This window comes from Erpetoichthys calabaricus, chromosome 7 (assembly GCF_900747795.2).
Source record: "Erpetoichthys calabaricus chromosome 7, fErpCal1.3, whole genome shotgun sequence".
Classification (NCBI taxonomy): Eukaryota; Metazoa; Chordata; class Cladistia; order Polypteriformes; family Polypteridae; genus Erpetoichthys; species Erpetoichthys calabaricus.
Window position 1 is genome coordinate 171,695,416 of NC_041400.2, and position 24,461 is coordinate 171,719,876.

The following is a 24,461-nucleotide window of genomic DNA, read 5'->3' on the forward strand; positions in this document are numbered from 1 at the left end:
AAATTGAATGCGTAAAGCAAAATACTCCGTGGACGACGTTTTGCATCTTATCGCTGAATTGGACTCTGACTTGTGGGACTGCTATTTTGATATAAGTGATTGAAAATGAACGTGGGGTACCAGCATCGGCTGATGGTGGTGCTGAACAGGATCGTGTAGCTGACGCACCTATGGCAATGTTCGCCTGGGAGGACCGCCAATCACAATGACCACGACTGCCGCTGCCACCTCCCGTCACACAAAGACAGCCTGGTTATGAACATTCCTGGTGTACTGGTAGCCACACCACGCAGCAACAGACATTTTATGTTGATTTCTGGGTGAAACCATTGCTTTGTGTGCTTTTCAGAAAACTGTGTTCTTTGGAAAAAATATTCAGCCTTCAAAGAGTTATTACACGGTTTTTCTGTTGTTGCATCCCTCGAGCCCCTGGTTAAAGTTCTGTTTATTGGACTGTTACGTTACATGGGGTGGCCCGGTTGGTCCTCCAACTGTTCCTGATGACTTCTCGGCTCATTTGACTGCTGACATCACACTCTATAAAGCCTTTGCCTAATAAAGGATCGTCCGCACAACCGTTCTTGCAATACAAGCGTCATGCCCTGCACGGTGTGCTCCGGCTGCATATTTCTTAAATAAATTTCTTATAGTTACGTGTTGCTGAAGTCGGAAGAACTTTTTCATGTGTGAGCGCTGAATTAAGCCCCGGATCAAGATTTCATTTTTCCTTATCAGCATCCAGAAGTATCTTGAACCTTGTAAAGTAACAACACATAAAAAAGACCAAAGAACACAACTTCTTATAATAGTGTCACTGTATTTCAAAATAAAACTCCTAATTTGTCGTTTTACAGGACTCCCTTGTTTCAGCTCAATTAGCTAAACAGAATATCGAGACGACCGATACCCACGTATCACGGTAGATTCCTAGCCACCTCTCTGTCGGATACTGCAGGGTCCCTTTGCGCCCAAACCAAGGGGGTTCATTTTTATACAACAGCATTTAATTGAACTTCCCAACCTGCAGAGAACTACTTAAGGTCAAACTACGGTCTAAAGTATCTAGAAAGGAGAGAAGGTTCTACCAAAAGAATACCAATCCAATTCTTTAGATTACAATTTTGTATCCATCACAAGATAAATTAAGTTAATAAAAGAATTAGTCAAAGGATATTCCCCCATTTTGAGGCTTTAAAGCTGACGACTGCAGGCCCGCAGCCCCCCGTACAGTTTACTATAATCAGGAGGTCGCTACGCGGCTCTTAACAAGTAGTTCTCATCAAGTGGCGTCAAGAGATTTATTTGGCAATAATAATAAAACCCCACAATTCATACCTGGAGTCTTGGTAAGCTCTTAATGAGGGCCTCCTTCAAACAAAGACAGATTTTATAAATATACTGTGCAGGAAAAGATATTTGGCAATTCGTTCTTTTCCTGTAATCATTAATTGCATCACGTCGTTGACTTCAGACAGTACCAACTTAAGCCGCTGGTTTCTGAAAACAGTTCAAAATATTTTATGTCATTTTAAAAATACAATCATAATACCAAGTACTGCTCAAGAGAAAAATAAAACAGAAAGGAAAACTCAAGAGGGACGAGAGAAACCAAAAAATAATTAAAATCCCAAGGAAGAAACAATCGCCTTCCTTCCTTTTCATTCACTTACACATGAGATCAAAGAAAAAAAAAAAGAAAAAAGATTCAAATGTAACGTTGCACTTCAATAAAATGTCTTCTGAATGTCACCAAACAGTCTGGTATTTAATTACGTTTACAAGTAAAAATTAGTCCAAGAGTAGGAATAGAAAGAAAAGAACCCCCGACGGCTTCATTAGAAAAGACGCTTTGCACTAGGTTTCTCTAGAACGAGGCGCCCCCTAGGGGTGTGTAGGTCCGCTATCCCTGACCTCCTCTTCTCATATATATACTGTATATATATATATATATTTTGTTTTTTACAGGCAGACTTTAAAAAGCACTATAAATAAATCAGTAACTAAACTGTGTAGAATACCTGACTCAGAGATTTCCAGTGTCTCCCAAGGCTCCCTCTAGTATTGCTCAGTGTAAACAGGGGCGTGCGACTCCAGCCTGGTCCAAGGTGTCTGACTGCAAACGACTCGGAACTTCTGACCAGACCTCCGAAAAACTCGACGGGCAGTTGTTCACTGGGGAGTAAGTAATATGGCTGTTCTAACAGATTTCCTGTAGCTACCTATTTATTAAGAAAATTGCATTATAGTCTTCTTGGTAACGCTTTACAAAGTCGGTAACACATCCCGTTGGACCGATGATATTAGAAACACAATAGTTGAAGGGAAAAAAATGCAATCTGAACTTCAGCTGCCATAGCAATGTCACCTTTCATGAAGAAATTAATATTGATAATAATAATTGTAATAACAACAATATTAATCATAATGCTCACTGACTGGAAGTGAAGCAGACTCACAATATATCACCTGTTGGAATAGTCGAAAAACAAACAAAAAAGAAAGGAAAAATAAAGCAAACAATTTCTCAGTGTGACGGAATAATCCAAAAGGACTGGTTACCAAAAATCGCCCCCGTCATCATTAGCAGTTGCAGTGTTTCAAACACTTTCAGTCTGTGACAGACGAATGATGCAGGAAGAACTCTTGTTTTCTTCATAATGCGTGGTAAAGCTGGGGTGGGTGAGGAGGGTTTAACGGGACATCGGGGTGGGCGTAGGGGAGGAGGAGGAGGAGGAAGAAGAAGAAAATCCCAGGTGAGGCTTTAACTGCACTCTATCAACTTGGCCAGGTTATCCCTCAGTTCCGTCAGTTCAAAGATTTTGCCGTCTAGGATCTCGAGTAGCGTTTTTAAATTCTTGCGGAAGGCTTCCTGCTCCGTCTGACTTTTTTCCAAGCGCTGCTCCAGCTCCGCCAACTGAAGTTCCAAGTCTTTGTTCCTCGTTTCTGTTTCCTGCAGGAAATGAAAAAAATGAATGAACCGATTAGTGTTGTGATTTCAGATGCCTCGTCACTGCAACAAATGCAAAAGTCCTTATTGGTCCTGATGTCTCAGAGTGTTTCCAGTAGGTGGTGCCAGAGGCAGACCTACATTTTTGGGACCTTGAACTTGAACTGAGTATGGAAGGACGGGGGGAGACCACATTCGTGAGGCACTGGGACACTAGAGGGCAGCACTCCTGGGCGGTTGTGGCACCACAGATTCCTACAGGGCATGAGTTTGGTGCAGCCCTGTTGGGTTCCGTGGGGGCTGCCATGGGGAGCTGCAGAGCCTTTTCTTGAACTTCCATCACACCTGTTGTGATTCCAGGTAACGCTAATGAACCACCTACAGCAACATAAAAGGGGCCGCCTCCCTCCATTCAGGGAGGAGGAGGAAGGATTGGCGGCAAAAGGGACTGTGTTGTGTGCACTGTGAGCATTGTGTGCTGTGTGGCAAAGTCGTGTCGGGGATACGGTGGCTGTACACACCCTGGGTGTCACAAAGGTTATGGGGTCCACAACCAGCAATGAGGTCTGGGCAACCTCTTTTATCTTCTTCAGTCGGGTTGTTCCACAACACACATTTTTTAACGAGTGTATCTCAAATTGTGATTAAAAACTGCTGTACGGTATTGGATTATCTGACATGCCAACAGTGCCTTATAGTTTTCAAATTATGGGGGGATGAAAATTTGGGAAATGTTAAATACATGCATGTGCATCACACAATGATGAAATGAAACACAGAAAAGACCCCAATCAACATCACCTCTTATTTTAGACACCTACGAGAAATAAATAAAAAGTTACCAAAATTTTGTCCTTTACAATGAGCACCACCAACAAAATGTACTTTCATTTTTTCGATTACCTAGCTTATGATAATTTTAATAACAATTTTAAATTCTGTCACAAATATTAATAATGTTTTAAAACGTTATATGAAATGTATTCAAAATGAAACATCCTTAATTTTAATTGTTTTCCATTTACAGCTAGCCTACATGATAAGTTCAAGTTCAAGCACTTTATTCTCATTGTGTAACACAACAAAATTACTTTTTGTGACAGCCCCAATGTGCATTTAAAGAAAAGTCAAATAATTCCAAATATGTCGTATACGGTGTTAAGTGATCAAGTAAGCACAGCAAATTATTATTGCTCAAAGTACAGCAGCATAAACTGTTATTGCACCTGTTAATGAATAGTACATTACATCTCTATATATATAATCTTCATTTGGATCTTGATCTTTGTTTGTCTGCGAATGAATTAGAAGAAGAAGCACTAGATGGCAGTAGAGAGACAGCTAAAACATAGGCATTGCATTAAGAATCTCCTCCAGGCTTATACTGCTGAAGACTGTAGTACTCCAGTCACACCTCAAAACACAGACATTCAAACTAAACAAATTGTTGTGCTTTAAATTAACTAATCTTTATATATAATCTTCATTTGGATCTTGATCTTTGTTTGCCCGCGAATTCCATGCATGCATAGACCACCTTCCAGTTTAGTACGTTGTTGTTACTCACGGATGTCAACAATGTGCCGGAATAACGAAAGGGGTGGTGGACAGTGTTACGCTGGTTAGCTCCTGAGGCCTTGTTAGAGAATGAAATTGCCGAAGATAAAAGGTACGTGCCTACGTAACATATGAATGAAAGACAGACAGTGGGTAAAATGAATGACAACGTGACAGCACGTTCCGGAAATTATTATTGTTACGTTGTAGCCGGCGAGTGCTGCGCGTCTCACAGTTGTACCGTGGCTTGCTCACATGTCAGTGAAGTGATCCCTATTTATGCTTTAAAGAGCCTGGATACCTATGTGTCCCCCTTTTATAACCATTGCTCCGTGTATATTGCCTTACTCTTTGGATTGCCACAAAGCAACCTGCGAGATTGGAGAAAGGTTGAGAAGAGATCGTGAGAGGAAACGAGAGCGTCGTGAAAACGAGACGGACTGTGAACGGAGAGAAGCAGAAATGCTCCTACACCGCCACATAATTACTATTCGGACAGTGATTCTGAGTAGGTCGTTCCTATCGAATCAATGTCCAAGGGTTTAGTTTTGTAATTTTGTTTCCCTTATAACAAATCATAATGCTGTGCGACGAAGGGCCCAGTTCACGACTGGCAGCCGCGTTTAAACAGGGAGCCCTTCACAGACAACTTTAACACGCGCAACGTAGTTGGGCGCACATGGCTAGTATTATATATTGTATTACATTAGTATATTGCACAATACCAGTATAGCTTATTGCACATGTTCAATTAAAAATGATCTCAGACTGAGGAAATTCAGAGTTCAGAAAGTTTATGGCAGATGGGAAAAAGCTATTTTTTAGTCTGTTTGTGCGTACACAGATTGACCTAAAGCATCTGCCTGACAGAAGGAGCTCAAACAAAGAATTTCCAGGATGAGTTTTGTCCTTGAGAATGTCTTTGGCCCTTCTCACACAGTAAGTCTTATACAAGAGTTCAAGTGATGGCAGTTCAGTCCCAATAATGGCCTCTGCTGTTTTTACGACCTGCTGCAGGGCTTCTTTAGCAGCCTCGGTGGAGCTGTTGTACCAGGCCATCATGCAGTTTACTTTATTAACCTTTTAGTTTTTATCTTAACAAATATTTTGCACTGAATCACACTATAATATTAATAGAATTATTTAAAAAAATCATTTCACATACAGTAGACACTCAAAATTATTAAGCAATGTGGCTTCAGGGGTCCTAAAGCTAAATCTTCATTAGTTTCACAGTAGACGTGTCCCTGGGTGCTGCCATTTTGTAATCTCGTTTCTAAGACATGGCTGCCCATCATCAGGATCAAGGCCCACCCAGAGGTCACATCATCATCATCATCATTCTGGCTCTTTAAGTAGGAGGCACAGATTTTTAAATTGAACTGACCTGAAGAAACTCTGAAACATTGCGAGAAGATTTGTTTACCAAGAGTCCATCTGAAGCCAAATATAATAATCCTAAATTATAGTCCAAAAACATTAGCCCTGAAGTTCGTAACTATAAATCACAATGAAAAATTCACACACACAATCAACAATCTTTTGTTTTTATCTGTAAACTAAGATAAAGGCAGATATGCAGCTTCAGCTTTTAAAGGAACACTCTACCCAAAAATGTTTTTTGTTATTATGTTACTTACCCAGAGTACTTTGCAGTGATGCCCAAGTAAAAAATGTGGTCTTACGATTAAATGCAGAATGGAGAGAAAAAACTTTATGACTTGACAGAACCCATTGGTCACCAATACTGTACAATTGCAAAAGTCCATGGAAAAAATAAAAGAAATCCTGAAGTTCCTGCTAGAGCAATTGTCATTTTGCATGAGCTTTGGAGGTCCGAGTGCAGGGTCAGCCATTGTTTGTGCAGCACCCCTTTTTAGGTTAAGGGCCTTGCTCAAGGATCCCTTCTGGCAGTAACATATACATGTCATTTTTTGCTTTGCACCCCCCAGACCCCCACCCCATAACCTATCGTCTTTAGATTTATCAAACATTTCGATCTCTGGTTTTCGACACTTCTTGATGTTTTAGGGTCCCCTGATAACAAAAACATCTCTGTCTCGATGATGGATGTGTGTCTGTCTGTCTGTCTGTCTCTGTGTGTGTCAGTTTCTTGAGGACGGTCCAGAGCTAAAACGGCTGGATGGAAAAACACCAAACTCGAAAATTTAGCCTGTTATGAGATGACGATGTGTGGAGTAGTTTTTGAGTCAAATTGTGCAAGAGAAAGAGGTGCTCTAGATCAGGGGTTCCCAAACTTTTCAGCTCACGACCCCCAAAATAACCGTGCCAGTGACTCGTGACCCCCACTATCCTCGGAAGTGGTTAAAATATACAAATGTTGCGCGCAACGGTGCACATGCGCCAATAGGCCTATCCAAACATGAGCATGACAACACGAAAGAACACAATGGTCTAACAACCATATAATTTTTTTTAATAGTAATTTACTCATTTGTTTAATTTCAACAAAATATCCTATCCAAACAAGAGCATGACAACAAAAAAGAACATAACGCTCTAACAACCATATAACTTTTTAAAAAATTGTTATTTACTCATTCGTTTAATTTCAACAAAACACCTCACCTAATGAGAAGGGTGGGCACAACGCTTGGAGCACAGCAAGTCCATTCTTGGGTTAATTTTGGAGACCGCGACTCGGAGATCATCCTCCAAGTTCAGTCGTGACCTGTATTTATTTTTGCTGTACGTTATTGACGATGATGCATGTAAATCCATACTGGATAAATTCCTCTCGATAATTTCGACTCTTGGAGTAAGGCTGAGCCGACTGTTTATGGATGTCCTCTTTATGCACACTCCGGTGTTTTTCCGTACCTGAGGACGATGGGCTTTCTGACGGTGGTGCTTCTCCACTTTCCTCCGCTGGCCTATCTGCGTTGTCATTGGTCGATATTAACCAACATTTCATTTCAACAAAAATAATATTCTAAGCATAAAGCAATGAAAATTACCTACACGTTACGTGCATATGTCGGAATGTTTAACATGGTGCTGTAAATTGATCTGCTGCAACTGACGCCATTGATGTGTCGTTAAACTGTCGTAATCACCTCAGGGGTCGCGATCGAACGGAAACAAATTTGAAAGGCTGATGGCTTTTTAATTTGCATGTTTTTTTTAAATGTAACTATTAACTACTAGTTTTTATCTTTTGTTAGTTATGGATAAAATGTTATTTCTAAAAAATTAAATTAATGAATTTCTAAAAAGTTTTTAAAAAGTATTTGATTTCTTGGAAATCATCTCATGACCCCCCAGAGGGTCGCGACCCCTACTTTGGGAACCACTGCTCTAGAGGAACCCTCACTAATCGTAATTCTGTGATTCATTATGAATTCTTCTCTTCAGTTTGGCTATCATAAGCACCTGTTTTATGATCAGAAAGATCAGCATCAGAGCGGTAAATAATTACTAAAGTATTATTTAATAGTTCAGGTAACTTGATTCCCAGGGTGCAAAGCCTACTGACGCTCACATCCAAATTTTTTTATTTAGCTGTGAAGTATGTGCCAAATGTCAAGTTCATAGTTCGCTTTTCCTCCATATTTCCACAACCCAGGCTGGATAACTTTTAGGCAGACATTGTGGCGCACCGGTTAAAGCTTTAGACCTCAACCCAGGAGGGTTTGGGTTCAAATGCTGACACTGCAAGTCACCTCACCCACCTGTGCTACAATTGGAAAAACCAAAGAAATGCAAGCGGCTGCATCTCAGATGTTGTAAGTCGCTTTGGATCAAAGCGCCAGCCAAATAGATAAACGTTTTGTCTTCCGGCCAAGTAGCACACGGTCTTCTTATACCCGTCAAAAGAAAAGACGCGGAGGTGCAGAGCTTATTCTACCTTGTACTCTAATGTTGTTACTGTAATGACTGCACAAAAGCAAAAAAAAAACAACAGTCATCAATAATTTGAATAAGGGCCGGGAGATGGGAGTCAGTAAAATAAGCAAATTTCGACTATTTAAACGGAGCACAAAACATGAAGCGAGAGGATTGAGGGCCAGAAAGACGATTTATAAATTAGCCAAAACGAAAGACAAGAACGAAAATCAAGTCAAAACCAAGCGATCCAACTAATATAATAAGCCGCACGCAGCGTTCTGTATGCTCTGACCTTTAACCCATCACACAACGTGCAAAAAGGACAGCGTTTATACAAAAGCCATACAGCGTCATCGGAACAAAAAATGAAGGCAACCACTGAACTCCTTGACCTCGGAAGCTTAACGATTTTCTGAGGTGAAGAAACGACTTAATAAAAAAAATCAGATTAAACTTATGAGAGTTACACTAAAATGGGGGGGCCCACGTAGAGAAAGTGCTGTCCTTTCTACAGGGTGAGACTGAAATGTCCTTAAATGAAGGTCTGCAATGTGCACTTTAATCACAATGACGGAAGTGTTGCATTTGTAAATGTAAACTGTGGATCAAGGAAAAAGGAGTCTTTGTCCCTAACATTATGGAGGGTCACTGTAAATGCTTTTCATTGTACTGTAAAATATATCGACAATAAATTGAAAATCCCCTCAAACTCCAGCAGTATGTACAGCACATCCCAGAATGCCGTATGTGAGTTACGGGGAAGACATCGGTGCCATCAGTAGGCATTCAGACCCCCTCACGTTTGTTATGTCGCAGCCTTGTGCTAAAATCATTTACATCATCACTCAATAGCCCAGAATGACAAAGTGAAAACAGGATCTTAGACATTTTTGAAAATGGTGGAACAGCCCATTGACACAAGTATTCAGACCCTTTACTCCGTACTTAGTTGAAGCACCACTGGCAGCCATTCCAGCCTGGACACGTCTTAGGTCCGACGTGATTAACTTTGCACACCTGGACTTGGGGATTGTCAGCCATTTTTCTCTGCAGATTCTCTCGAGCTCCGTCAGGTCTCTGCAGAGATTTTTAATGGGGTTCGAGTCCAGGCTCTGGCTGGGCCACTCAGGAACATTCACTGTGTTGTCTTTGCTTTGGGTCATTGTGTCCTGGAGGAAGGTGAACCTCCAGATCCAGATCCAGATCAGGCTTTCATTTAGGAGATCTTGTACTTTTCTCTATTTGGCTTTCCCTCAACCCTCTCTGGTCGCTCAGATCCTGCTGCTGCAAAACGACCCCACAGCCAGATGCTGCCACCACCACCATGTTTCACTGCTGGAATGGTAAGGTGCAGGTGATGAGCATTGCCTGATTTCTTCCAAAGTTGATGCTTAGAATTGAAGACAAACAGTTTCACCAGACCTAAGCATCTTGACTCTCATAGTCTGAAAATCCATCAGGTGCCTTTTTGCAAATCAGGCTACTCCATCATAAAGCCCAGACTAGTGAAGTCTTGCAATGGCAGTTGTCTTTTGGTAAGTTTTTTCCAACTCTACACAGGTTTTATGGGGGTTAGCTGTACAGAGTGATCTTAGGGTTCCTGGTCACCACTCCTGCCATGGCCCTTCTCCCATGATTCCTCAATTAGACTGGGCAGCCAGCTCTACGAAGAGTCATGGTTGTTCCAAACTTCTCTCACCAAAGACTTATGGAGGCCATGGTGTTGTTGGGAACACTCAGCACATTAGTAATGTAGTCTTCCCCAGATCTGTAACTCAAAACAATTCTATCTCTAAGCTCGGCAGGCATTGCCTTCCACCACATAGCTTGGTTTTTGCTCAACTGTGGGACCTTCTGTAGAGGGGTGGCTGCCTTTCCTGATCATGTGCAATCAATGGAAGTGACCGCAGGTGGACTCTAAACAAGCCCTAGAAACATCTTAATGATGACCAATAGAAGAGCAACCTGAACCAACTTTCAAGTGTCATAGCAAAGGCTCTGAATACTGGGATCAATGGGATATTTCAGTTTTTAATAAACTTGCAAAGATTCTTCTCATTCCATTTACTTATTTGGCTGATGCCTTTATCCAATGCAACGTACAGCATTTATTTTTGGTTTTCCAATTGGAGCACAGGCAGGTCACATGACTTGTCAGTAGTGGGATTTGAACCCACAACCTCACGGTCTGAAGTCCAAAGCCTTAAGCACTGTGCCACTCTGCCTGCCTCTTTCTGCATTGTCATTCTGAGGTGTTGTGTGACACTGCAACAAAACAAAATGTGTAAAAAGTGAAGGCATCTGAATATGTCCTGAGAGTGCCGTACAGCTCTGTACCAGGAACTCCTCCAAAGTCTCATGAGGGAAGCCATTACAAAAGTGTCCCGTTACCTGAAGTTTCTTTGTAAGTGTATCTCTCTGAGCCTGCAACTGACGTGCGTTTTCCATTTCTTCCTTCAGTCTCTCGATTTCCTGAAAGAAACAAAAACAACAAAACAGTCATTATGTAAGTTCCAGATTTTCAGAAAGGTCCAAATTTGGTGCCAACGTGATGTTTCAAAAGGCACAATAATGGAGCTGGATGCTGTTACCTCTTCCTTCATTTTCAGTGTGGATTCCAGTTCTTCTATGGTTTGGTTCAGCTCGGTCTTATGGGATTTGATCACATTGGCTTGTCCGCTCATGCACTCCAACTCTGTCACCTGTGAAGAACCAAGCAACATCTGTATAACCGTGACTTTAATGGCAAGACCCTCAGAGTGGAAGGGTACCGAGTACACCAAGGCCAACTTTAACTTTTACTGAAAAGGGAATCATTTCAGCATTGGGTGTAAAGTGATAAGAAGAGTTACATTTTATTAACAGAACTTTACTGAATGTCGGACCTGATCAGATGTGTCAGATGTGGTCTGCACTACACTCACAATGAATTAATTGGGCAGATTTACCCTTCTTCCAGCGCACGTCACCAGAAGCTGGTGGTGGTCAGGGCTACATTTGAAGTTTACCTTTACGGAGAGTCCTCTCCATATCTACATGGGGGTTTTCTCTGAGTGCTGCTTTCTTCTCGCAAATCCCAAACATATGCATGTTATGTTAATGTAACTGACCATCCTAACCTGGCATCACCGTGCGTGAGCAGGCGCTACAATGGCGGATCCTTGTAATCAATTTTTTATTGATGTTGAAGCAACAAAAAAAGCAAAGACATTTCCATATTCAAATTCTGATAAAAAACCCTCCACTGGTGCCCATCCAAACCCACCCCACCCCAGAGATATTTAAGAAAGCAGATGCCAAATTAGGACTCATGCAACACGCAGCTCACTGACAGGGCCCAGAAGCCCACACGCCCTACATCCATAGCCGATTCCTCACTTGCGCTCAATGCTGTCCGGGTAGGCTTTGGACACCCATGACTCTGAACTGGTGGGTCTGAGAAAACTATGATGGATGGATGCTATGGGTTGACATAGAAAGAGCAGTGAAGGTGATGGGATTGAGTTAAGTATCTGTGTGTCTATCTGGTTGCTGTGTCTCCGTCATTCGAAAAGATGGCACATCACAAACATTAACTGACTTAGATTTCAACCCCTCTTACGTGGCTAACCCCAGCTAGTATTAACATAAAAGGTGACAAGCTACTGGTAATCATTTTGAGACGCACTGCAGATATACAGAAAGTGCACATGAAATCAATGTTGGCGTCAATTTTGCAAAAGCTGCATGCGAAAGGACACTTGCCTCTTTCAGTCATTGCTATCTACTATATTTTGTACCGTTATATTGGGAAAAGGATGTTAAAGATAGAGCTGACAGAAAAGAGGAAGGCCTAAGTGAGGAAGATGTGGTGAGAGAGGACATGCAGGTGATGGGTGTAACCGAACAAGATGGAGAGGACAGAAAGATATGGAAGAAGATGATCTTCTGTGGTAACCCCTAACTGGAGCAGCCGAAAGTAGAAGAAGAAGAAGAAGATATTTGACATAATCTAGAGGGTGAGATTCAGGCCGCCGGACAAGGACGGGGACGGTGTGGTGCATGTCGAGAAAGCGTGCAAATAAGAATGTCATTACACCATGTATGTGTGACAACAAATCTGAAATAAGCTTATTATACTTTTGTTATCATAGCAAAACCTTGCAGTTTTAAAAAAGCTATTGTCAATAAATACATTTTAAATAAAGAAGTAGTTTTTCGTGTTGTGTCATGTACATGTATGACAAGAAGAATACTGTGTGGAAGAATAATTTTAGGGTAACATAGCATTCATCTTAAAGAAATAGCATAAAGGGTTAATAATGTCGGAAACCAGATAAAGGTCAAGTGATCAACAAAATGTACACTGAAATATAAGAACTGGTTTAGGAAAAATACTGAGATGGTCAAGTAAATTATGAATGTACCAGAAGGAACGTTGATGTGATGCACAAAATGTGCTGAAGGATGACTTAGGCTGGAGTTATACTTCACGCGACGCAACGCATGCTGCAGCGGACGCTCCTGCTATGCAAGCGTTGAAGTGTTTATACTTGCGCGTGTACTTTACGTAAATCTGGAGGAATCCACCAGGTGGCAGTGTGAGATATTATCACGGTGAGCACAGGTTCGGCTTCTCTGTGTTGTGAATTGCCTGGAACACCCATTAAGTTCCGATGACACCTTACCGCAATATCTCTGAAAAGGATGTTTATTGATTAAATCCAGGGATCTGTCCATTCCAGCAAGCATTAGGCACGAGTGAGAAACAATCCCTGGACGATGCCTCGGCTCATCGCAAGGTGAATACAAGCACACACATACACAAGCATCATTTTAGTGGCACCAAATCCCCATATCTGCATATCTTTGGAAGGAAACTGGAGCACACTGAGAAAACCCAGCAGGAAAACGTGTAAACTCCAGGCAGGGAATATCCGCGACGTGACAGCAGCGCTAACGCTCCGCCACTGTGTCACCCCATGTGTGTAATTAACAGTATTCATTATTTAAACGAACTTACCGATTTATCTGTAACATGTAACATACATTCTTTAATGCTTTTCATCATGAAAGTGATATCAAGTATAAATCTAAGGATTCTAAATGTGCAGAGAGTTGGAATATCATACATTTAATGTGCTCAGTGTGGTGATCTATAGCTGGTGATCCGCTGCTGTCAGGAGCAGAGGAAGCCCTAGAAAAAAAGATAGCGCAGAAGATGGTATGTGAGAATTTTAAAACGTATCGTGTCATTACGATCGGGAATATGTGATGCTTGAATATAAAAGCACCACAAATACATTTGTATGTCGCCATTTTGCTTCACCACATCGAGCCATTTATCAAATATCTCGTAGGATCCGCAAAGCGGCTTTCTGTCACATGTAGATAGTAAACAGGGACTCTAACGTCACATTCCAACTTTTAGCACACTGCGCCCCCCGACTTTTTGCTGGTACTGCAACTCGCGCACGCATCGTGTTAATTTCTGACGACCTGCTCAGAGGACGCATCAAATGAACGCTCAGAGCGCGTGGCGGCCATGATGCGGGCGTGTATGCGTTCTGAGCGTGAAGTATAAATGATGACTAAGAGATGACTAAGGGATCAGCAGATGTCCTGTTAACAACGACAACGGAGAGTTGCTGCAGGCACAGAAATTTCAAGGGTGGTGGCTCAACTCAAGGGTATAAAGAAGAACCAGAAATAAATAAAATAAGACTTTTATTTTATATGTCCAAAAACCAACAAACCAACCAGAGTAAAATGTATGAATTGATTGACACTGTCTGTAAATTCAGCAGTTTATAAAATGAACGTCTACCCTTTGTTTCTCTGATCATGCTGACCACGCTGTACCAGACTGCTTTTGTTGAGGAGTAATTCAAATATACAATGAACAGCTTTTCTCCTGTCTGATAACTGATTTGTCCTGTTTAAGGATGTTTCTTTCTTTAATAAGATGTTAAAGTTCACAACTGAGATATAATACAATAAAAAAATGCAAATTATGGTACAGAAATAAGCTGTGATGAAACTGAATGAAGCCCAAGTTTTATTGTAGCACATGAAGAAGTTAGAAAAAGAACAACTGGGGCCAACACTTCCAAGTGAGTAAAAGATATGAGTACCTTCTCCTGTTTCTTGATCTTCTTCTTCTTTTTTATAATGCTCCCATTTAGGGGTCACCACAGCGGATCATCCGTCTCCATCTCTCCCTGTCTTTTATATCATTTTCTGCCTTCATGTCCTCCCTCACCACATCCATAAACCTCCTCTTTGGCCTTCCTCTTTTCTTCTTGCCCAGCAGTTTACATTCTTTTCTTGATGTACCCCTCATCAATAAGATGCTGCAGATGTTCTACCAGACGGTTGTGGTGAGCGCCCTCTTCTACGTGGTGGTGTGCTGGGGAGGCAGCATAAAGAAGAGGGACACCTCATGCCTGGACAAACTGGTGAGGAAGGCAGGCTCTATTGTTGGCATGGAGCTGGACAGTTTGACATCTGTGGCAGAGCGACGGGCACTGAGCAGGCTCCTGTCAATCATGGAGAATCCACTGCATCCATTAAACAGTATCATCTCCAGACAGAGGAGCAGCTTCAGCGACAGACTGCTGTCACTGTCCTGCTCCACTGACAGACTATCTATCTATCTATCTATCTATCTATCTATCTATCTATCTATCTATCTATCTATCTATCTATCTATCTATCTATCTATCTATCTATCTATCTATCTATCTATCCTCTGCACATGCCCAAACCATCTCACTCTCGCCCCTCTCACTTGGTCACCAAACTGTCGTCCCTGCGTTGTCCCCCTAATGTTCTCATTCCTAATCCTGTCTCTCCTCGTTACTCCAAGTGAACACCATAGCATCTTCAACTCTGCCACTTTCAGTTGTGCCTCCTGTCTTTTCGTCAGGGCCACTGTCTCCAAACCATACAACGCAGCTGGTCTCGCTACCATTTTATAGACCTTCCCTGATGAGGCACTTCGTTGTTGTCAATACGGAGTTGTGATTTGTATACTTTGAATAAGTGAACTTTGGGTTATCTTCATGACCTTACTGAATGCTGCAAACTCCATCACCCCGCCTCAAACATAGCCCTTTATGCGCCTCCGAGCCCTCGTACTGGAGGTGCTTTCTGCATCCCGTGCACCACACACAAAATGATTGGGATATTAAACGAAGAGTGTGCTATCAGACAGACCAACCAGGCTTCATATTCATCAGTTAGTACCAGGGTGTTGTACCGTGTTAGCCATTATGGATATAATGAGAAGTCAAGCAAAATGAGTCCTTTTATTGGCTAACTAAAAAGATTACAACATGCAAGTTGCCTCAAAAGCCTGCATATTGTAATCTCTTTAGTTATTTTGCTTGACTTCTCATTACATTCATTAATTAGCAATACACACACATGCACACAAGCGAAAAGATATTGCAAAAAAAATTCTTGGGCTTTAACAATGTCAACCTTCCGACACAGCTAAGCACAGAAAGACCACCCACTTACTTAAAGAATCCAATTCCCATCCAGATAGGACCAGGCACATGACAAGGACCCATCCCTAACCAGGGTGCCAGTCAATCCCGGGTCATGCCAGCACAGTGTCACATCTGGCCTCTCATGCTTACTAGCAGGACCACTGATGGCCTGTTTTTCCCCGCACTTACCCTTTTGTGTAACCGTTCAGCTTCCTCCTGATAGGCGGCGAGCTGCTGCTTCCACTGTTTGACGTTGGCTGTGGACTCCAGGAGGGCCGCCGTCAGCTTGGCATTGTTGCCTTTCAGAGCTGCCAACTCTGCCTCCCAGTGCTTACTGATTGTGGAACTGTGGGCAAAGAAAACAAAGCAAAACTGTTATGGCAGCAGACCCAACAAGCAGCTGACATTTTTTATTACTGTTTCCATTATGGGGGATGCTTGTATTCATTGTACTTTATAAGGTCAGGAGATCTGAAACTGCAGGTTTTAAAAAGAGACGAATGAAATGAAAGCTGGACGTCGACAGCTCTCGTGTGTGACGGGACGTTGCAGTTTCCCTGATTGCCCTCTCAGAATCGGGGCAGCACAATGTGCAATGTGGCCTCCTGAAGCTCCTGGTGTTACAGTCAAGCCAGGGGTCCTCCTCCAGCTCACGTTTAAAGCACTTCCTTTTGTCATCTTGGTGCTCTTTTCATAACCAGTCATTGTTTTATAACACTAGCTGTGCTACCCATCTGAGACGTGTTGAAATTTGAAGTGGTAAACGCAGACATCCCTTTTTTATTTGATCCATGGATCGTCCATTTGGTCTGGTATAATAATACACACCCAAGCTCTTACTTACAGAGGCCATTTTCTGTTTGGACAAAGCCCCCCAAGCCCCCCAAGCCTCCCCACCACCCCATTTTTATAGTCCAAGAGTTTTGTAAGGACAATGTGGCGGTGGTTGCTACCACGTTGGCCCAGTATAACGACTCTAGCCTAGTCGTTTTGAGGCTTTAGTTTCCAGACAGCGCGCCATTTTATTGTTATTGTTACTCATCCGTTGCCCACCACGCAAAGTTATCAGTCACTAGCCTCACAGCAACAGTATAAACCTCATTCACAGGGCCTGAGTGGATGCAAGAAAGTCACTACCACCCTGCTGTTTCCTGGCATCAGACAACAAAATAAGCTGAGAAGACCAATTTTCTTATTTTTAGACTCTTATTTGGTTTTTTATTATCATTTTTTAAATTTTTTTTACCCTTTTCCACGTTTTTCTTCCTAATCTTAGCAACTGGATGAACACACAGACGCACAGACACACATATCGACACTTTTGCTAAGGTGGATAAGCTGATTTCTGTCTGTCTGCTGGTTACTCTCTGTTGGACGTCTTCAGCGTTATTTGCAGTGCACCTTTTATTGGAGTGTGTTTTGTAACGGGCGGCACGGTGGCGCAGTGGGTAGCGCTGCTGCCTCGCAGTTAGGAGACCTGGGTTTGCTTCCCGGGTCCTTTTAATTTTTAATTTTGGTTTAATCCTGATGCTCTGTATATTCAATTAATTATCATTATTATTCATGGTGGCTCCAAAATCCGTACTAACCCCTACTCTCTCTTCTGTTCTTTTTCTGGTTTTCTGTGGTGGTGATCTGTGCCACCACCACCTGAGCAAAGCACCGTGATCAGTGATGGGTCGTTCTTGAACGATTCGTTCATTTTGAACGAATCTTTAATGTGACTCGGGAAGAACGAGTCGTCTCGTGGGAGTGATTCATTCACTCATTCACTTTCTTTTATAAGAAAATGCGTTTTAGATATTTTTGATAATTTTATGATAATTTCTAAATATGATCCAACATACAACAAATGGAATTTTACGTTAGTATTTGACTGAGGTACTGAGTGGTCACATGACAAAAGAACGAACGACTCGAAAGACTCGAGGAATGAACTAATCAATTCTCTTTCCGGCTCAGACTGCATACTACAGTAGGTTAAGCTTATGGGGCTGTCACGTGATGAACGAACGACTCAAACCCGAAAACTTGTCAGATTAAGAGGCGAGGTGAGTGAATCACAGACTAAAGACCCAGGTAAACAATGAATTAATATTTTCTGTTTCTTATAGCATTATACTTTTGTCTTGTTTGTAGTGTGATCAACATTTGTGTAAGCAGTAGATGTGTTAGGGAGGTAGCAGGTAACATTTTAATTATATTTTGCTGAAATGAACGAAATGACTCGAAAAAGGATTCGTTCATTTTGCTGAACGAGACTCAAAGGTCCGAGTCGGTAAAATGATCCGAACTTCCCATCACGGTCCGTGATGTCCCTCCATTGATGGACTAAAGGCCAGAAGTCCACATGACCATCATCATCAAGTCCCTCCATGAGAACCCTGAATACCATGAGGACTGATTGAGGTCATTGATGTTAGGTAGAATCCCTAGAGGTGGCTGGGTGGTCTCGTGGCCTCGCAACCCCTGCAGATTTTATTTTTTCTCCAGGCGTCTGGAGTTTTTTTTTTTTTTTTCTGTCCTCCCTGGCCATCGGACCTTACTCTTATTCTATGTTAATTAGTGTCCTCTTATTTTAATTCTTATTTATTTTGTCTTTTTTCTCTTTCTTCATCATGTAAAGCACTTTGAGCTACATTATTTGAATTTGTGAATTTTCCCTTGGGATTAATAAAGTATCTGTCTATCTATCTCTGTCTATCTATTTGTATGAAAATGTGCTATATAAATAAATGTTGTTGTTGTCCTCCCTGCGTGGAGTTTGCAAGTTCTCCCCGTGTCTGCGTGGGTTTCCTCCCACAGTCCAAAGACATGCAGGTTAGGTGCATTGGCGATCCGAAATTGTCCCTAATGTGTGCTTGGTGTGTGGCTGGTGCCCTGCCCGGGGATTTGTTCCTGCCTTGCGCCCTATGCTGCCTGGAATTGGCTCCAGCAGACATCCCCGTGACCCTGTGTTAGGATAAAGCGGGTTGGATAATGGATAGATGGATGTTTTGTAATGCTTGTGGCAACATAATGCATCACATTTTTCTTTCCAACATAAGATGCATCACAACCATTAACACTGCTTTTACAAATCCCATACCAAAGGGCATATAACAGAGACATAGCAACCAGAGGGACACACAGATGCAGACAGACACTTGTCCTTTTATGATGGGGGATTGTAGTGTATTATTACTATTTGTGTAGGTCAGGTATTTCAAGTCAGTTTTATTTTATTTTTTGTTTATTTAATTCCTTGTATTTTGTAGGTGGATCCTGTTGACGTAGATCTTGAGCCAACATCAGGACTCAAATGTTGCAAACAGAGCAGATCTTTATTGAAGATTCTCAATTGAGGAGACCACAGACACAGGGGATCAATGTCCAAGAGGCAGGACCACCCATCCATCATAGTTAAGGGGCCGTCCCCAGCTCTATAAAGGCTGCTGGGAACTGAAGTCTGAGGTTCATTTCGAATGAGCTCTGGTGTTTGGTGGAATTGAAAATGTTTGTGCTCTTTGTGATTTATTATTTTTTGGGGTTTTTGACTTCTTACAGCTCTGGATTAAAGATATTCTTTTGGATTTTGTCTTTTGGGATTTACTTTTCCAGGATTGCCTTTGGCAACTTCTTGTTTGTTCTTTAAAGCCTTTTGTGTATTTTGCTTGTTTTATTAATAAACATTGTTTTTTTTATAAGACTTTCTGGACTTTTCTGTGTTTTTTTTTTCTATTTTCTAACTTTCTGTCACCACGTCCAGCAGCACTGCCACCTGCTGCAAGTACTCTGCAGCCATCTGTGACTCTGGAAGGGACGCGGATACACCGACTGGACCTGCTGCATCAAACCTTCTAGGATGGGGCAACATAATGATATTAAATAACTTTATCACATGTATCTATTGGAGAAAACCTGGGTGGGCTGGGTGGTCCTTTGTCCATGAACCCCTGGGAGTTTATTTTTTTCAAATTTCTGAAGGTTTTCTCTTCCTCTCCTCCCTGGCCAACTGATCTGAGTGTAAGTTATCAAAATGGACTCCGTCTTTGGCCATTATGTCAATGTCAATTTATTTATATAGCACAATTAAAACAACATAGTAATGCTGTGGCCAAAGTGCTTTACAATAATAGAATAAAAGAAAAACAAAACAATTAGCATTAAAAAACATAAATAGAAATAAAATATATGAACATAAAATAAGATACATAATAAATAGAAGTAATGTTATATAATCACAAAGAGGAAACTATCAGTATTACTGAAGGTCACAGAATGCAAGTGAATAGAAATGAGTCTTTAATCTTATTTTAAACAGTTCAATTGTAGACGACTCCTTTATATGATGAGGTAAAGAGTTCCACAGGTGAGGAGCAGCAGCTGCAAAAGCCCTGTCCCCCTTAGTTTTACACTTGGTACGAGGGACAACAAGAGACAACTGATCAGAAGATCTAAGCACTCTGGATGGCTGATGTAAAACACACAATTCAGATAAATAGGCAGGAGCAAGTCCATGTAAAGATTTAAAAACTAGAAACAAGATTTTAAAATCAATTCAAAAACTGACAGGCAGTCAGTGTAAAGAAGCTAATATTGTAGAAACAGAGTCAGACTTTCTTGCCCCAACCACAAAGCAAGCGGCAGCATTCTGGACCAACTGTAACCTGCGTATCAGAGATTTGCTAATCCCAGAATACAGCGAGTTGCAGTAATCGAGGCGAGAAAAGATAAACTCATGAGTAGCTATCTCAAGATCCCTAGAAGATAAAAAAGGCTTGATCTTACCTAATAGACGAAGCTGGAAAAAGCAACTCTTGTCTACATTATGACTCTGTTTCTCAAAAGAGAGGTTACTGTCAAAGATAACACCAAGATTGCGGATTTGAGAAGAGCCGAGAAGTCCAAGACCAATTTGGGCTTTAGCCGATGGACCCACTATAAGCACCTCCGTTTTATTTTGATTCAGATCAAGAAAATTATCAGTCATCCAGGATCTTAGTTCAGACAGACAGCTGTGCAGTTGATTTGTTGTTATCCATCATTTCCTTAAGTATGCACTTTCATTTTTTAATTTATTTGCTTATTTCATATTTATTTATTTTACTGTACTTCATGTAAACTACTTTGAGCTACACTTTTTTTATGCTATATAAACAAATGCTATTATTGTTAAGGGAATCCAAAATGTTAAATCGGGGGTCCCAGGACCCCCTTCCCACTCTCATCCACCCCAAGGAACACCCAGATTTTGCACCTGGCTCTGGAAGTTGGACTGGACACTGGTCACGGAGTGAAGGCCCTGGGCTGGGTAGTCTGTCCACATTCATATTTTCACCAACAGCAATGCTTCTCGAATTGTAACCAGAAGAATGAGGTGCCCCTGGAGTATTCTAGGGTGGGGTACATGGAGAAGGTGCAACCCTGGCCATTCCCACAAAAAATAAATCTGGGTATTATCTATTAGCACTTTAAAGGAGTTGGGTAAATTATATCAGTGTTTCTCAACCACTGGGTCATGGGCTGACACCGGTGGATCATGACTTGCTACTGTCTATAACAATAGTGGGTCGCGAAGTCCGTTATGGGTGGGTCACCATTCTGATGATGGCGCTTGGTACACCAAGGGGGACCCCACCTCTACTGTTTGTACTCGATTCACCAAGGGGGACCAGCTGTGATTCACTCTGCCGATTGCTGACAATTCACCAAGGGTGTCATGACACCAGAAAGAATGAGAAACACTGAATTAGATGGTCTGAGAACATTTGGAAATGCCAAGGAGACTGCTGCAGGGACATTTGCTTTGCCATGGAAAGGCTGTTACCTCTGTGACCAATACAGTACCAACAGAAGACCAGTGCAGAAGATAAGGTAGACTGGTAAATAAAAACATGTAAATGTATGGTCTTCAAGTACAAGGTCCTACTGTGAAAGGCAACAATCAGACCATGCGGCCTGTTGTGGCAAAGGTAAAAGCACAGGGATGTTGGTTCAATTCTCTCATCAGTAACATACAATCAATTGTACTTTGCACTTGTGGCTGTGAATTACCAGTTATAACGCACTGGTGAGGCCAAATCTGGAGTACTGTGTACAGTTTTGGACTCCATATTACAAGTAAGACATTGGTGAAAATCCAGAGAAGAGCAGAGCAACCAGGCTGATTATAGGACTGACCTCTGGCCCTCACCTCTGGCCCTGTCTTCTGTCCAGCATGGGCTGTTTTTTGGTGAGAAGTATCCAGCTGCAGTCAGGACAGTTTCAGGCCTCCGACAAATCCGAGCACTTCAGACACTATGAGGCACGGAACCTTTTCGTATTCATGTGAGAGACGCAACATTTATTTTTACTTGTGTAAGTGTGCAATTAAATAATTTACTAATTGAATTCAGTGGACACTTTTAATGTTTGTAGCAGTGCTACTATGAGTTAAAACTGCATTTCCCAGCTGTCCCTGCAGGGGCTGTTGGGGTCAAAGGTGGTCAGAGGGGTTTAAAAGGAGGGCAGGTGTCCGAAAGGGGAAATGTTTTTTGTTGTTGTATTTTGTGTTTCGTTTACCTGTCAGACTGCCTTCTGTCAATTAAGCCATATTTAATCGCTGTGTCCTGGATTGTATTTGTTGTTGGGGTCTGGATCGTCTGTCTACCTGTGTGCTGAGGACTGATTGTGGATTCACGGTTTTCCCACAAGTATAGGAGCGCTCCTGAACCATCCATCCATCTTCACCCTCACAGTGTGTAAAGGTAGGACTGTTTTTTCATTCTCTTACAACATACACATCTCTGGACTTACTCGCGTCATCTCTCATTACATCCGGTGTGGTATTCCATGGACTTTGCTGTGTGGAGTTGTTTGTGTTTATATGTTTAATGTAATATCGCCGTAGGGGTACTGGGGTGGTATTATTTATATTATTTAATTTCATTATATTCTTTAATTGTTGTTAGTTCCCAGTGTGCTTTATTTCGTCTCTGATTATGAGTGTGTGCGGGTCGAGCCAAGGCTGGGAGCATCTCTGGGATCCTCTATAAAAATAAATAAAATCACCGTCATCTTGATGGTGTGAATCTTAGCGGCACTGGACTGCTACATGTTATGTGTTGCTTTACCTAGAAAATGGATTCATTTTATTTTTTTTTTCACACAAAAAAGCTGACTTCTGAAAACACACATAACAAAGTGTGTCTATTAAATAATGAGACTGTGTTTCTATCTCTTAAACAAAGCAGTTAGAACTGATCATGAGCACTTGCCATGCAGGTTTAAATCTGTCCAAACCTGCACGACAAACGACAACAATCTCTGCCGTTTAGTTGATTGTCAGTCACCGTTTAATGCAGTTGTGTTTTCCCTTGTGTGCTGGAATCCTGCTAAGTTTACAAGCTGAGCAATTTGTCAATTAGAAATTTTTAGTAAAACTGAACAAAACACCAACGGAATCTTTTCAAATTCTACTGAGGCTTATGGGGAAGTGTGTTTTTCCTAAATTGAAATCGGTGTTTAAATCAGTGTTTCTCAACCTCGGTCCCGGGGACCCCCTGTGGCTGCAGGTTTTTGTTCCAACCAGCTTCTGTTTTTAATTGGACTCCTGGGCTCATTAAGTGATCTGATATTTCCCAAGTTCTGTGTTTTGGGAACAATATGGACATTAGAAAACTAAGTTTGGTTAAAAACAAATATATCTCTATATATAATCTTCATTTGGATCTTGATCTTTGTTTGTCCGCGAATGAATTAGAAGAAGAAGCACTAGATGGCAGTAGAGAGACAGCTAAAACATAGGCATTGCATTAAGAATCTCCTCCAGGCTTATACTACTGAAGACTGTAGTACTCCAGTCACACCTCAAAACACAGACATTCAAACTAAACAAATTGTTGTGCTTTAAATTAACTAATCTTTATATATAATCTTCATTTGGATCTTGATCTTTGTCTGCGAATTCCACGCATGCGTAGACCACCTTCCAGTTTAGTACGTTGTGGTTACTCACGGATGTCAACAATGTGCCGGAATAACGAAAGGGGTGGTGGACAGTGTTACGCTGGTTAGCTCCTGAGGCCTGGTTAGAGAATGAGATTGCCGAAGATAAAAGGTACGTGCCTACGTAACATATGAATGAAAGACAGACAGTGGGTAAAATGAATGACAACGTAACAGCACGTTCTGGAAATTATTAGTTACGTTGTAGCCGACGAGTGCTGCGCGTCTCACAGTTGTACCGTGGCTTGCTCACATGTCAGTGAAGTGATCCCTATTTATGCTTTAAAGAGCCTGGATACCTATGTGTCCCCCTTTTATAACCATTGCTCCATGTATATTGCCTTACTCTTTGGATTGCCACAAAGCAACCTGCGAGATTGGAGAAAGGTTGAGAAGAGATCGTGAGAGGAAACGACAGCGTCGTGAAAACGAGACGGACTGTGAACGGAGAGAAGCAGAAATGCTCCTACACCACCACATAACTACTATTCGGACAGTGATTCCGAGTAGGCCGTTCCTATCGAATCAATGTCCAAGGATTTTCTTTTGTAATTTTCCCTTATAAAAAATCATAATGCTGTGCGATGAAGGGCCCAGTTCACGACTGGCAGCCGCGTTTAAACAGGGAGCCCTTCACAGACAACTTTAACACGCGCAACGTAGTT

At 41.7% G+C, this 24,461-nt stretch overlaps 1 protein-coding gene across 1 annotated transcript in view; it reads right to left on the reverse strand.

Moving 5' to 3' along the window:
* Positions 1 to 797: 797 nt before the first annotated feature.
* Positions 798 to 24,461, reverse strand: part of homer1b (homer scaffold protein 1b) — a 284,062-nt gene continuing 260,398 nt past the window's right edge. Inside the window, exons 6-9 of the mRNA XM_028805720.2 lie at positions 16,018 to 16,174; positions 10,945 to 11,055; positions 10,745 to 10,825; positions 798 to 2,950 (exon numbers count right to left, since the gene is read on the reverse strand). Of these exons, the coding sequence (XP_028661553.1) occupies positions 2,762 to 2,950; positions 10,745 to 10,825; positions 10,945 to 11,055; positions 16,018 to 16,174 (538 nt within the window). The 3' untranslated portion in view covers positions 798 to 2,761. The remainder of the gene's footprint in view (positions 2,951 to 10,744; positions 10,826 to 10,944; positions 11,056 to 16,017; positions 16,175 to 24,461) is intronic.